Below are 13,270 nucleotides of genomic sequence, written 5' to 3' on the forward strand. Positions count from 1 at the left end.
AAAACCAAAAAAAATTTTTTTAATAAAAATCTTAACAAGTGGGATTTAAAAATTATTATGGGATGAACTAAGAAGCACATTACATGCACCTAAAGAAAGAATTAGTGAACTTGAAGCATTACCATGTGAAAGCATCCAGTTTCAGTAATATAAGTCATCCTGGCACCTTTTCACCCCTTCACAAGCGCACTCCTATTTAGCACCTCTGATTGACCCAGGGTCCCAGGCATTTTAGTGAAGAGAAGCTGCTAATAATATTTCTGAAACCTTGAGATTCTTGCAAAGGGGTGTGGTAAAATGGGAAAGGAAGCATCTGTGCCAGCTACATGACCCTCTTCTAGGAATTCCAGGAATGGCCAGAGGAGGGGGAGTGCTCATGGCTGGCTGCTCAGTCTGCAGAAGGAGGCCTCAGGATGTCACACAGGCCTGAGCAGCCCAGATTAGCCCCACAGAGGAAGCTTGTTCCCAAGTGGCTGGCTGCTCCTTGCTCTCCTCCCAGGCGACTATGAAGATCCAGAAATGAAACGTGTAGAAAGCATGTTGCGCTCTAAGAATACAAAAGCACTACAATGCTTTACGTAAAAGCTGGTTTCTTTTACTCATCATTCTTCTGATGTATTACTTATCTAATTCAATATCACTGAAATATGGTCTCATGGATTTAAGGTCTTCCCTTGTGTCTTTTTTTTTTTTTTTTTTTTAATATTAAGAAGTATTCTGTCCTCTTTCCAAAGTGGGCATTCTCTTTGTGGAGGGTGTTCTCCAAAGATAGCTGCCAACGATTCTTTCCTTCCCTAGATGTCCATGCTGTTCCTCACAGTGACAGGTGAGCTCTCCCTGCAGCCAGAGTCTGTGCTGGCCTGGTGACTTCCTCTGGCTGACGGAATGCAGCTGACCTTTCTGGGCCCAGCCTTTACAATGACTGGCATCTCCCACTTTCTCCGTGGATGCCAGCCATCGTGGGAAACATTTGGCCACCATGAGCCTACCATGCTGTGAGGAAGCCCATGCTAGGCCACACAGAGGACAGTGGCCCAGCAGCCCCAGCTGTGCCTGCTGCCCCAGCTGAGGAGACCGCCATGAGAGTGAAGATGCCATCCTGAGCACACAGACCCCGCCGACCCCACATGGAGCAGAAAAGCCATCTGGCTGAGCCTGTCCAGACCGCAGAATCATGTGAAATAATAAATGGTTTGTGCTTTAAGCTACTAATTTTGGGGGTCATTTATTATGTAGCATAAATAACTGGACATCTTTACATACCCTTTTCATTAGTCTCTGTTCTCTTGAAAAGGAAAAAGATTCTTCAAGGTTCCTGAGGGCCCGTGATTGCCTAGCTCCTGCAGACCCCTCAGGTTTTTCTGTCACTAGACTTCAGTTATTTAGTGTGTATGTCCTACGTGTTCCCATTTCTATGATTCTGCTCATGTCACCAACACTGTCTGAGGGCTCAGCTGCATCGCCCCCTTCTCAACGGAACCACCACCTCCTCTTTGAATTGTCCCCCTTCAAGGTCTAGTACAAGAATCACATTCACTCCTAAGTGACATCTGTCCTGTGAGCTCTGAGCTTATTCTTGTGGCCCAGGTCTGCTCCCTCATGTTGTCCTTTGTGTTTTGGAAGTCAGTTTTGTGTCCCCAAAGACACTGAGCTCCCTTGAGTGCAGAGGCTGAGTGTACAGCGCTGTGTGTCAGCCTCTCAGAGGCCGAGAGGGTGTCCTCAGAGCGTCACAGATGATTATGCCATTTTACAGTCTCTCTCTATAGAGCAGCATTTTGGTGGCGATTCACAGGACCCACCGTCATTTTCAGGTGCCCTATGACTGTCATTGAATTCCTGTTGCTACCACTGACATAAAAATACCACAAGTCTTTTTTTTTAATGTGAAGAATGACTTAATAGGTTTTGGTAAGAAGTAGGAAAATGAAAATCACTTGACACTTTTTTTCTTTTTTTGCCAAGACAAGGAAAACACTTTTGATTCCCTCCTCTTCTTCTCATGTCAGAAAGTTCACGCACAGTGAATCATTTCTTTGTCACTTAAACTCTGACGTGTAATATGATCATTCCAGGCAACGAAAACACATATGTAAGTCTCAGAGGCATAAAAACCTATGGGTGGAAACTGAAAAAAGATTGGCAGGCCTGTTTTCTAAGAAAGCCAAGCGCTGACAGCTCGTCCACAAAAGTTCCTTCTGCACATCAGACCACTTACCTGAGTCCTCATCCTCGTGCTGGCCTCAGGAGTCAAATATTTATGTTCCAGATACCAGGCTCGCTCCTCGAACACCAGTTTGGTTCCATACAGCAGACAAAACTAAGGGTGGGGGAGAGGAGAGACACAGACACATCGCAACATATTAGAAAATGCAGACTCTACGGGGGTGAAGGAGAAAGCACGTTGTTACAGTCCACACAATCATAAAAGCTGATACTTCTGTGATGTTGTACATCACAGTTTGGTCCCATTTTGGACTTGCAGTATGTGTTTTATTTTTTTAAATCTTCCTATGGAAAATTGAAAACATATATACAAGTAGAAGAAAAGCACAGCCAACTCCCCATGTCTCCATCCTCCCAATTCAGCACATAGTAACTCATGGCCAGTCTTGTTTCATCTGTAACCTCACTTAGTTCCCCACACCCCGACGGGTTATTTAAAAGCAAAGTCCACCCATAAGGTATTTGAAAACATAAATTAGTATTTCTCTTTGCTTTCCTTCTCAGTTCAAGATGGTAATATTCGGAAAGTGCATTTAGAAGATAGTTTCATGAATGAAAAGGCAGGCAAACATTTGAGCACGTTTTCATTAAACTTTCATAAAAATAGTATCTCATTTACATTTTGTTTTAACATGTTTTTCCTATGACAGCTCTGAAAGCTACACACCGAACTCCTTTGTGACCTCCTCAGTGGCATCAGGCAATACTACAGGAGTTTTCCTGGATCAACCAGTAACTCAGAAACTAAGTATCCATTTAGCATTTAATAGTTAATAATTCCGAAATGACACAAAAGTAGAGGGGATGGTATAATGTACCTCCAAGGCTTCAAAGGCCATCACCTCGTGGCCAGTCTTGTTTTGTTTCTACTCCCCCCTGTTGCCCTCTGTGTTATCGTGAAGCACAGCTCAGTCATACGTGTCATTTCATGCACGCGCATTTCCACATGTCACTGTGTATCTCTAAAAGATAATGACTCTGTAGAAGTAAGGTGATCTCAAGGTCAACCCAGGCCACTGCAACAAATTCCTCTTATTCAGAGTCACATGGAGATGGTCGCCACATCAGAAGAAAGACCCTATGTCCTCTGTGGGTCCCCAGACTCAGAAATTACACAGCTTGTAATCATGCAGACAATTCAGGCACTTCTTTCCTTTCCCGAGGTTCTGGGACATCCTGGAAAAAGCATCATTATGAAGACCCTGAACTCTTCAGTCTTCCCCGAAAGGGTCACAGTGTCGGTTAGCAGCTTGTCTACGAAGTATATTTAAGATTAATTACAGCCCATTTCTGACCTTGCCCAAGTTCTGGGCAGCAGTTGCTTGGCCAACGTAAGGGTCCTTTGGCTCTTTTCTATAACAAAGGTGTTAGCATGAAAGATGTGAGCTGACCCTGCAGACCTGGTGAGAGCCGCTGTAAGACCGCAGCACATCCTGCAAACAGGCATCGGATAAAAGTAACACAGTGAGAGTACATGGTGAAACTGAATCACAAGTCTCTGATGAACTTCCTACAAAAATCTTTACTGTGGATTCCTAGGTGCAGAAAGCTAATCCTCATTCCTCTGGGATATACAACAGAAAGGTCAATGACAAGGAATCCAGAGCCACACAAGTACAAGTAAGCTTTTCTTCCCTTAAAAATCATCTAGTTCACCTTCTGCTCAATACAGACTCCTGTATCCGCCAAGGTCCAACCAAGGAATGGATGGCACATTCACATTGGGATGATTCCAGAAGAGCTTAGTAATTATTTTATTACGGTGTTGGAGAGCCATGCAGAGCTAGCGACTCTGCACCTGCTACCACCTCTAGGTTTGGAATGAGGGGCAGGGAGTGGCCCCTGGACCTGGAAGAGAGCTGTGTAGACAGGGACAGTTTAAGACAGCTGTGACCTTCAGCCCAGGAACACAGAAACCCAAGGTGATCCCACAGGAAGGCAGGCAGGGGGCAGGGAGATCACACCTCACTCTCCTCCCCTCTCCAATTTCTAGCTGGAGCTTCTTGTTCAGAATCCAACTGGATCCAGAGGGCAAGGATTCCACTGATGCAAGTATGTGAGTCAACTTCCTGGGCCCAGAGCAGGGTAGAGAAGGGTGGAGAGTAGAGCTGGAGAGACAGGGAGAGGATGTCCTGCACAATCCCATCTCAAACATTAGGGACAAACGGTCATCTGGCTTTTACAGTCCATCTGACTCAAGCCCAAGCCCACTTGACCCCACAGAGCTCCCAAGGAGCCCCTGACCACTGATACCATTTCCAGGCTTTGTTCCCAACTGCTGGCTGTAACCAGGCTTATGCAATTTACAATGGGCAAAAGATTTAACAGACTTCATTCATTACAGAGCATATACAGATGGCAAAGAAGCATGTGAAAAGATGTTTCAATATCGGTAGCCATTAGGGAAACGCAAATTAAAACCATGATGAGACACCCTTCCTACATCCCTCTTGGAAGAGCAAAAAATAAAAAATACTGACAGCACCAAGTATTGGTGAGGATACTGGATCTCTCAGACACTGGGAATGTAGAGTTTCTGATAAGGTTAAACTCACATTTACCATGTGACACAGTAAATTCACTCATAGGCATTTACCCCAGAGCAGTGGTTCTCAGTTGTGGATTTGTGTCCCTCAACAGACACTAGCAATGTCTGCAGGCGTCTGGTTTGTCGTGACTGGGAGAATTCTGTGGGCATCTAGTAAGCAGAGGCCAGGGATATAGCTAAAAACACCCTACAAACCACAAGGCAGCCCAATAATGAAGTAGCTGGGCCAAAATGCCAACAGTGCCAGCTGAGAAACACCCTAGAGAAAGAAAACTTATGTTTCCATAATACAATAACCTGTGTGTGCATATGTATAGCAGCTGTCCTCACAATCACCATAAACTGGAAACCACCTGACTCTCCTTCAGTGGTGAGGGGATAAACAGATGTGGCCCGCTCACCGCAGGGAGCACTCCTCAGCGTGAGGAGGAATCGCTGCTGGTGTGTGCGACAACGTGGCCAGATCTCAAAGACGCGAGTAGAGGCTGTTAACATCCAAAGATTCCTTACTGTATGAACCCATTTGTAAACATTCTCAAAAAGACAAAGCTATAGTGATGGACAAGTTACTGGTTGCCAGGGATTCCTGGAAGGGGGAGAGGATGGTTCTAAGGAACAATTTTAGGATGGTCAAATTGTTCTGTATCTTGACTGGGGTGGTGGTTACAGGATCCTATTCATGTGCAAAAATTCATAGAACTGTAGACACCTACACGAGGTCATTTTGCTGTGTAACAATGAAAATGTATCGTCTTGCTGTGTCCACACTCCACCTTTTTGGTCCTAGCAAATTCCAGCTGAAATGGTTACATTCCCTCAGGGTTCCTGGAATTGAAACCTTGTCCACGGAACCGCTCCCTCATCTCCCACTGAAAGTTGCCCCTAACCTTCCTGGCTTCCCAATGCAGCGTGCGTTTCTCCCTGTGACATGTTCTGCCTCTTGGTGTAATTATGTGTCCACGTGACCTTCTCTCTGGCCACCGTGTGCTCAGGAAGGAAGGACCTGTGGCTCGTGCACTCTGGAATGCCTATAGTGCCCAGCCGGCATCAGAGATCAAGGTGCCTTTGTGGGACTGAGTTGCTCAGAGGCCTGGGTTCCCAGGAGCAGAAGCCCACTGGGACCAAGAACAGACAAAAGGGACGTTGCCAGCGATTTATGACAAGTAGGCAGCCCATACGTGGTCCAGGCTGCATAATAAGCAAGGAACGGAAGCAAAAGGACCGAGTTGGACCTCTAGTGTCAGACAAGATGAACAAAGCTTATTAATGCAGGGGAAGACCAGCGTGATATCGGAACAGCTTCCCCAGCAACAACCCAGTTCTCTCACTGTGATGAAGTGCTCTGCCTTCGGCCTCAGACGTTAGCCCCGTGGGATCTGCATTACTGCCTGGGAAAATTGATGGGCAGTGGCATCATCTCTTAGTTTAAGGAAATTCTGCCAACATTAGCAAAAAGCATTGGCTGTGCAATTTCTAAGGGCATCTCTTGCAGTAGGAAAGCAATGAAAAATAGGACCAGACAGGCACGCTGCCCATCCCTAATGCATATAACTCACCTGCCCAGTCTCCTCCAGGTGTGAGCTCATCACCTTCCACAGGTGAGGAACTCTTATTTATGCTTCACTGGACAAGTATAGTGTCCTTTTCTTTGTTCACCCAAGGAAGTCATTCGGGCGTTCGGGTCGGTCTTTTTTCCTTCCAAACTGCCTGAGATGTTAATTTTTTTTTTTTCCCCAACCTGCTCAATATTTCTTTAGGCTCCTTAAAAGCCTCTCTTCTTGAGAAAGGTGACAGGCGTGGCAGCTGGCTCTTTCTGGTGGCTCTGAGTGCTCTCGGAAGGGACAGTCAGGATGAAGATGACCAGAGCTTGGACACTGAGGGGTCTTCATGCCACATCCTGTGGCAGAGGAACCTCTTTTCATGGGGGCTGAGTATCCCAGCGAAGTGATGGTGGGGCTCGTGCTGGTGTCATGGCAGATCAAAGTGGAGGGCATGGTAGGCGGCAGGGATGGGCCACAGAGATGGCCAGACCCAAGGCACGTCCTATTTTATGCCACATTGGAAAAGCCTAGACATACCTACTCATAGATCCTGGCCTCCCCAGATGTCAGGAAATAAAACATGCAGAAAATTCATCTGCAGAAAACAAAAGTTCAGCAAGTCGAAAAGGAGACCGAAGGGAGCTCTGCAGGAGGTAGCCTGAGACATCCTTTAGAAGCCTGCTGGATGCACAGGAGGGAGGGGAGACCAGAGCTCGCTGCTTCTGAATCCTGAGGGCAGACCAACAGGGAAACGCTTTCCCTTCTATCTGGGGATGACAGCTGGTTGCAGAACCCAAGCTTTCCTGCGATCCCGTACTCTGGCAAACCCACCTTCTGTCTGCTGGTGTTGCAGGGCATTGGTCAGCCCATGTCCCGCGGGAGGGCGTTCAGAAAGCACAGCTTTGCAGGCAGAGACAGGCTCTTCCCTCCTTACACAATCCACTCAGCAGACTTGCTCTGAGCACAACCCACTTTATGCAGGCAGCCTAGGCAGCTTGTTAGGAACCATTCTGCTAGTGCTAGGTTGTCTCTCTGACTTGTTTTAACCCAGAATCGACCCCAACTTCCTACCACTCCCAAGTTCCCACCTGCCTTTGGCTTTGCAACCATCACCACCAGCCATCTCCAGAACTTTCCTCATCTTGCAAAAATTAAACTCTGTACCCATTCACTAACTTCCCATTCTCCCCTTTCCCAGGTCCCTGGCACACCCATTCTAATTTCTGTCTCTATGAATTTGATAACTCTGCATACTTCATATAAGTGGAGTCGTAGAGTATTTGTCCTTTTGTGACTGGCTTATGTCACTTAGCATAATGTCTTCAAGGTTCATCCATGCTGTAGCATGTGTCAGAATTTTCTTCCTTTTTAAGGTTGAATAATATTTCATTGTACATGTACACCACATTTTGTTTATCCATTCATCCGTCAATGGACACTTGGGTTGCTTCCACGTTTGGGAAATTGTGAATAGTGCTGCTATGAACATGGGTCTGCAGATAACTGTTTGACTTCCTGCTTTCATTCTTTGGGATATATTCCCAGCAGTGGGGTTGCTGTATCACATGGTAATTCTATGTTTAATTTTTTCAGGAATCAGCCTTCTGTTCACCACAGTGGCTACATCATTTCCCATTCCCACCAACAGCATTCCAAGTTCCAGTTTCTCCACATCCTCTCCAACACTTGCTGGTTGTTGTTTTTTTGTTTTTTTGTTTTTTGATAGCAGTCATCCCAATGGGTGTGAAGTGCTATTTCCTTGTGGTTTTGATCTGCATTTCTCTAATGATGAGTGATGTTGAGCATATTTTCATGTGCTTATTGGCCATTTGTAGATCTTCTTTGGAGAAATATTTATTTAAGTTCTTTGCCTATTTTTGAACCTGGTTTTTTGTTTTTGTTGTTGAGTTTTAGGAGTTCTCTATATATTCTGGATGTTAATCTCTTATCAGATTTGTGATGGGTCAATATTTTCTCTCATTCTGAGGGTTGCCTTTTTAATGGTATCATTTGATGCACAAAAGTTTTAAATTTTGATGAATTCCAATGTGTTTGTTTTTGTTGTTGCCTGTGCTTTTGATGTCATATTAAGAACTCATTGGAAACCAATGTCATGAGGATTCCCCCCATGTCTTCTTCTAAAAGTTTTGTAGTTTTAGCTCTTATATGTAAGTCTTTGGTCTATTGTGAGTTAAATTTTTTATATCATTTTAGGTAAGGGTCCAACGTCATTCTTTTGCAGGTGGAGATCCAGTTTTCCCAGCACCGTTTGATGCAAAGCACCATTGAATGACTGACCTTGGTGCCCTTGTCCAAACTCATTGCCCACATATGCAAGCGTTTATTTCTGGGCTCTGGATTCTATGCCATCAGTTTATACGTCTGTCTTTATGCCACTACCACACTGTCTTGATCACTTTAGCTTTGTAATAAATCAAATCAGAAAGTATGAGACCTCCAACTTTTCTTCTTTTTTTCAAGATTGTTTTGGCTATTCAGGGACCCTTGAGATTCCATATGAATTTTAGGATGGATTTATCTATTTCTGAAAAAAGAAAAAAGTCATTGGTATTTTGAAAGAGATTACATTGAAACTGTAGATTGCTTTAGGTAATATGGACATCTTAAAAACATTGTCTTTCAATCCATGAACACATAATTTCTTTCCATTTATTTATGTCTTCTTTAATTTCTTTCAGCAGCATTGTATAGTTTTCAGGGTACAAGTCTTTCACCTCCTTGGTTAAGTTCATTTCTAAGTATGTTATTGTTTTTAATGCTATTGTAAATGGACTTGTTTTCTTTCCTTTTTTTAACTTTTATTTATTTGTGTTTTTCCAGGACCCATCAGCTCCAAGTCAAGTAGTTGTTTCAATCTAGTTGTGGAGGGTGCAGCTCACAGTGCCCATGTGGAGATCGAACCGGCAACATTGTTGTTAAGAGCACCGCACTCTAACCAACTGAGCTAACTGGGTGCTCCTGGAATTGTCTTCTTAATTTCCTTTTTGGATTGTTCATCATCAGTGTATAAAAATGCAACTGATTTCTGCATGTTGATTTTTGTATCCTATAATTTGAATTAACCAGTTTATTAGTTAAGTGTGTGTGTATGTAAGTTTTAGAGTCTTTATATATAAGATCACATCATCTGTGAATAGAGAGAACTTTACCTCTTCCTTTCCAGTTTGGATGCCTTTTATTTCTTTTTCTTGCCTAATTACTCTGGCTATACCTTCTAATACTATATTAAATAAAGTGGCTATAACTTCTAATACTATATTGAATAAAAGTGGTGAAAGTTTTGTTTCTGATACAGGGAAAACTTTCATTATTTCACCATTGAGTGTAATGTTAGTAGTGGGGTTTTCATATATGGCATTTATTATTCTGATGTAGTTTTCTTCTATTCCTAGTTTGCTGAGTGGTTTTTGTTGTTGTTGTTGTTATTGTTGTTGTTGTTGTTTTTAACATGAGTAATGGTGCTGAATTTTGTCAAATGCTGTTTCTGCATCAATTGAGATGATCATGTGTTTTTCTTCCCCTTCATTCTATTAATGTGGTATATAATATTGACCAATTTTTGTTTGTTGACCTATCCTCGCATTCTAGGAATAAAACCTACTTGGTCATGGTGTATAATCCTTTCAATATGCTGAATTTGGCTTGCTAGTATTTTGTTGAGGATTAGCATTTTCTATAATAATTTTAAGCATACAAGTCCTATACATGTTTTGTTAGATGTATACATACCTAAGCATTTGTTTTTGAGAAATTGTACATGATGTTAATTTAATTTTTTTCTTTCCAAGTGTATAGAGAAATTAATTAAAAAATTTTTTTTTCTGTCCAGGCTAGTATATAGAAATTCAGTTAAGTTTTGTATGTTGATCTTGTATCTTATGACCTTGCTGAACTAATTTCGTAGTTCTAGGAGGGTTTTTTGCTTGTTAGTTTGTTGTTTGTTTTGTAGATTCCTTGGGATTTTCTAAATAAACAATCATTCCATCTATAAATAGGAACTGTTTTATTTCTTCCTTTCGGATCTGAAAGGATATGCCTTTTATTTCCATTTCTTGCTTGATTGCACTGGCTAGAACTTCTAGTATTATGTTGAATAAGAATGATGAGACCAAACATTCTTGCCTTATTTCTGATTTTAGGGGAAAACATTCATTCTTTCACCACTATGCATGCTGTTAGCTGTAAGATTTTTGTATAAAGTTAAGGAAGTTCCAGTCTCTTCCTATTTGTCTAAGAGTTGTTATGAATTGGTGTTAAATTTTGTCAAATGCTTTTTCTGCATTAATTGACATAATCATGTGTTTTTTTCCCCTCTAGATAATTAATATGGATAATTGATTTTTGAATATTGAACAACTCTTGCATCCTTGGAGTAAATCACACTTGATCATGGTGTATAATTTTTTTATATATTGCTGAATTTAATTTCCTAAAACTTTTGTGTCTATATTCATAAGGAAAGGTGGTCTGTAACTTTCACTTTTTGTTCTATCTCCAATGTGGTATTAGGGGAAAACTAGCATCATAAAATTAATGGTAAGCACTTCTTCCTCTTGCACTTTCTGGAAGTGATTGTATAGAATTGTAGTTAATTCTTTAAATGTTTAATAGAATTCTCCAGTGAATTCTGGAGGCTGTAGTTTTTTTAATAGAATTTAAAATTACAAATTCAATTTTCTTAATAGTTATAGGGCTATTCAAATGATGTATTTCATGTTGAGTATGGTAATTTGTGTTTTTAACGGATTAGTCCATTTCATATAAGTTGTCAAATTTGTGTGTGTAGAGTTTTCGTAGTAGTCCCTTATCATTTTGATATCTGCAGGGTATGTACTGACATCATCTGTTTCATTCCTAATATTAGCAATTTTTGTCTTCTCTTTGTTAGTCTTGTGAGTGGGTTGTCAATTTTATTGATCTTTTCAAAGATCCAACTCTTTTCTTCACTGTTTTTCTCCATTTTTTTTGTTTGTTTGTTTTTAATTGTACTGATTCTTGCGCTTGTATTTACTATTTCCTTCTTTCTGCTTTCTTGGGTTTATTTTGCTCATCATTTTTTTAAGCTCTTGAGGTGGGGTTATTGATTTAAGACTTTCTCCCCTATTTAATGTAAGCTATAAATTCCTCTTTCAGTGCTGTTTTAGCTGTGTTCCACAAATTTGAAATATCGCACTTTTATTTTCATCCAATTCAATGCATTTTTTAAATTTCCTTTGAAACGAGAAATTTTTGAGATTTACTTTGTGTTCAAGTTGAGTCTATCTTGGTTTATGTTCCATGAACACTTGAAAGTAATGTAATCTACTGTTGTTGGGTGGAGTGTCTTATAAATGTCTATTAGATCCTCTTTGTCAACGGTGTTGAGTTTTTCTATATGTTCTAGTTTTCTGTCTCATTGTTCTATCAATTGCTGAGAGAGGGGTGTTGAAATCTCCAACTATAATTATGTATTTGTGTTTACTTTCAGTTCTATCAGTTTTTGCTTCACATATTTTATAGCTCTGATATTTGCTGTGTGAACATTTAACAAGTCTACTTTATCGTGTGTGTGTGTGTGTGTGTATTATGCCACTTTTGCTTTCACAGAAAGGCAAGGAAAACAGAAATGAAAAACAGAGAGAACAAACAGAAAACAAAAATAAAATGGAAGTCTTAAGTCTTAGTGTATCAATAATTACATTAAATGTAAATGTTCTACATGCAACAATTAAAGACAGAGATTGGCAGAGTGGATTTAAAAAACGTGAACCATCTATGTGCTATCTACAAAATCACATACATATGTGTATATATAAAGTAAAAGGGTGGAAAACCATTTCCAGTTCTCAATCTGGGCACAGGTGTGGCTGGCTGTGGGCAGGGAGCTGCCTGAGTGTGAGTGCTGAGTGGCCTTGGTCAGCCCCATCCAGCATAGTTCCCACGTGACCTCAGTGCTCACGTACCCTTACTGTGTGTAGGGGAATCTGCTATCCCTCCACCACTCGGTAATATCTGGTAGCCTGGATTCATGTCACTGAAACTCCCAGCTAGAATTTCTCCAATTCCAGGTAAGTCACTCAAGAAAAGTCTCCTGGGCACATCAGCATCTTGACAGCCAGGCCTTCCTCTCTTCTCCCATTAACATCAGCCCCTTAGGGCCACGGATTGCGCTCAGTTTCCCACACATGGCTTTCACCAAATCCTTCTAATTTTCTTATTCATCTCAACTAATTTCCTCTCCTGCTCTGCCCTGTCTTCTAGAACAGCCTGAAATGAAATCTGCTCCCTAGAGCTGTGTGCAGAGGAAAGAGCAGGCAGAGTTTGGGGAGGGAGCCTCTCCACGTGACCTGTGCCAGGCCTGCAGGGCTGGGCACTCCACAGCGTGTGCCTCCATGCTCTGGGAGGCTCACTATTGTCTGAACACTGGGATTTCCACTCCCCACTGGGTTCTCCACTTAGATACTCATTCAGATGCTTGATGAGGACGTGTCAAGGCCAGTGCAGCTGTAATGTTCTCACAAGTCCTGACATCCATTCGTGTGACTGTGTGCACAGGTGACCAGACACAGATAGAGCTTGCGCCTGATGGAGTTTGGTCCAGTTCCCCTGACAGGAGAGCTTTGTGAAGGTCATGGATGAAGTTCGGACTCTCAAAGAGCAGAGCAGGAATCCTTCTGCCTTTCTCTTCCTGATCCCCACCACCCATCTCACTCGCTGTCCCTGGCCCCTGGACTGGGGACCACACTTGCACAACAATTCTAGACCAACTATTAGCTGATGATGGCTTCTGCTGGCTTCCTCTCAGACATGCTTTGACGTTAACCTCGAGAAGTCAAGGAAGTCTTCCAAGCTTCCAAGGGAGGGAAAGTGGAATGCTCTCATTGCAAGATAGCTATAGCGTGCTGGGGAACTGTGCACAGCACAGCAAGAAGGGAAGCTCTGGGACCCCACCCCTAGA

The 13,270-nt window shown here is 42.3% G+C and overlaps 1 protein-coding gene across 1 annotated transcript in view; it reads right to left on the minus strand.

Moving 5' to 3' along the window:
- The window catches only part of ACOXL (acyl-CoA oxidase like), a 288,665-nt gene that overhangs the window by 17,253 nt on the left and 258,142 nt on the right, over nucleotides 1-13,270 (minus strand). The window contains exon 17 of the mRNA XM_074333923.1: nucleotides 2,216-2,317. Coding sequence (XP_074190024.1) covers nucleotides 2,216-2,317 — 102 coding nt within the window. The remainder of the gene's footprint in view (nucleotides 1-2,215; nucleotides 2,318-13,270) is intronic.

Source organism: Rhinolophus sinicus, linkage group LG05 (assembly GCF_036562045.2).
Source record: "Rhinolophus sinicus isolate RSC01 linkage group LG05, ASM3656204v1, whole genome shotgun sequence".
NCBI lineage: Eukaryota > Metazoa > Chordata > Mammalia > Chiroptera > Rhinolophidae > Rhinolophus > Rhinolophus sinicus.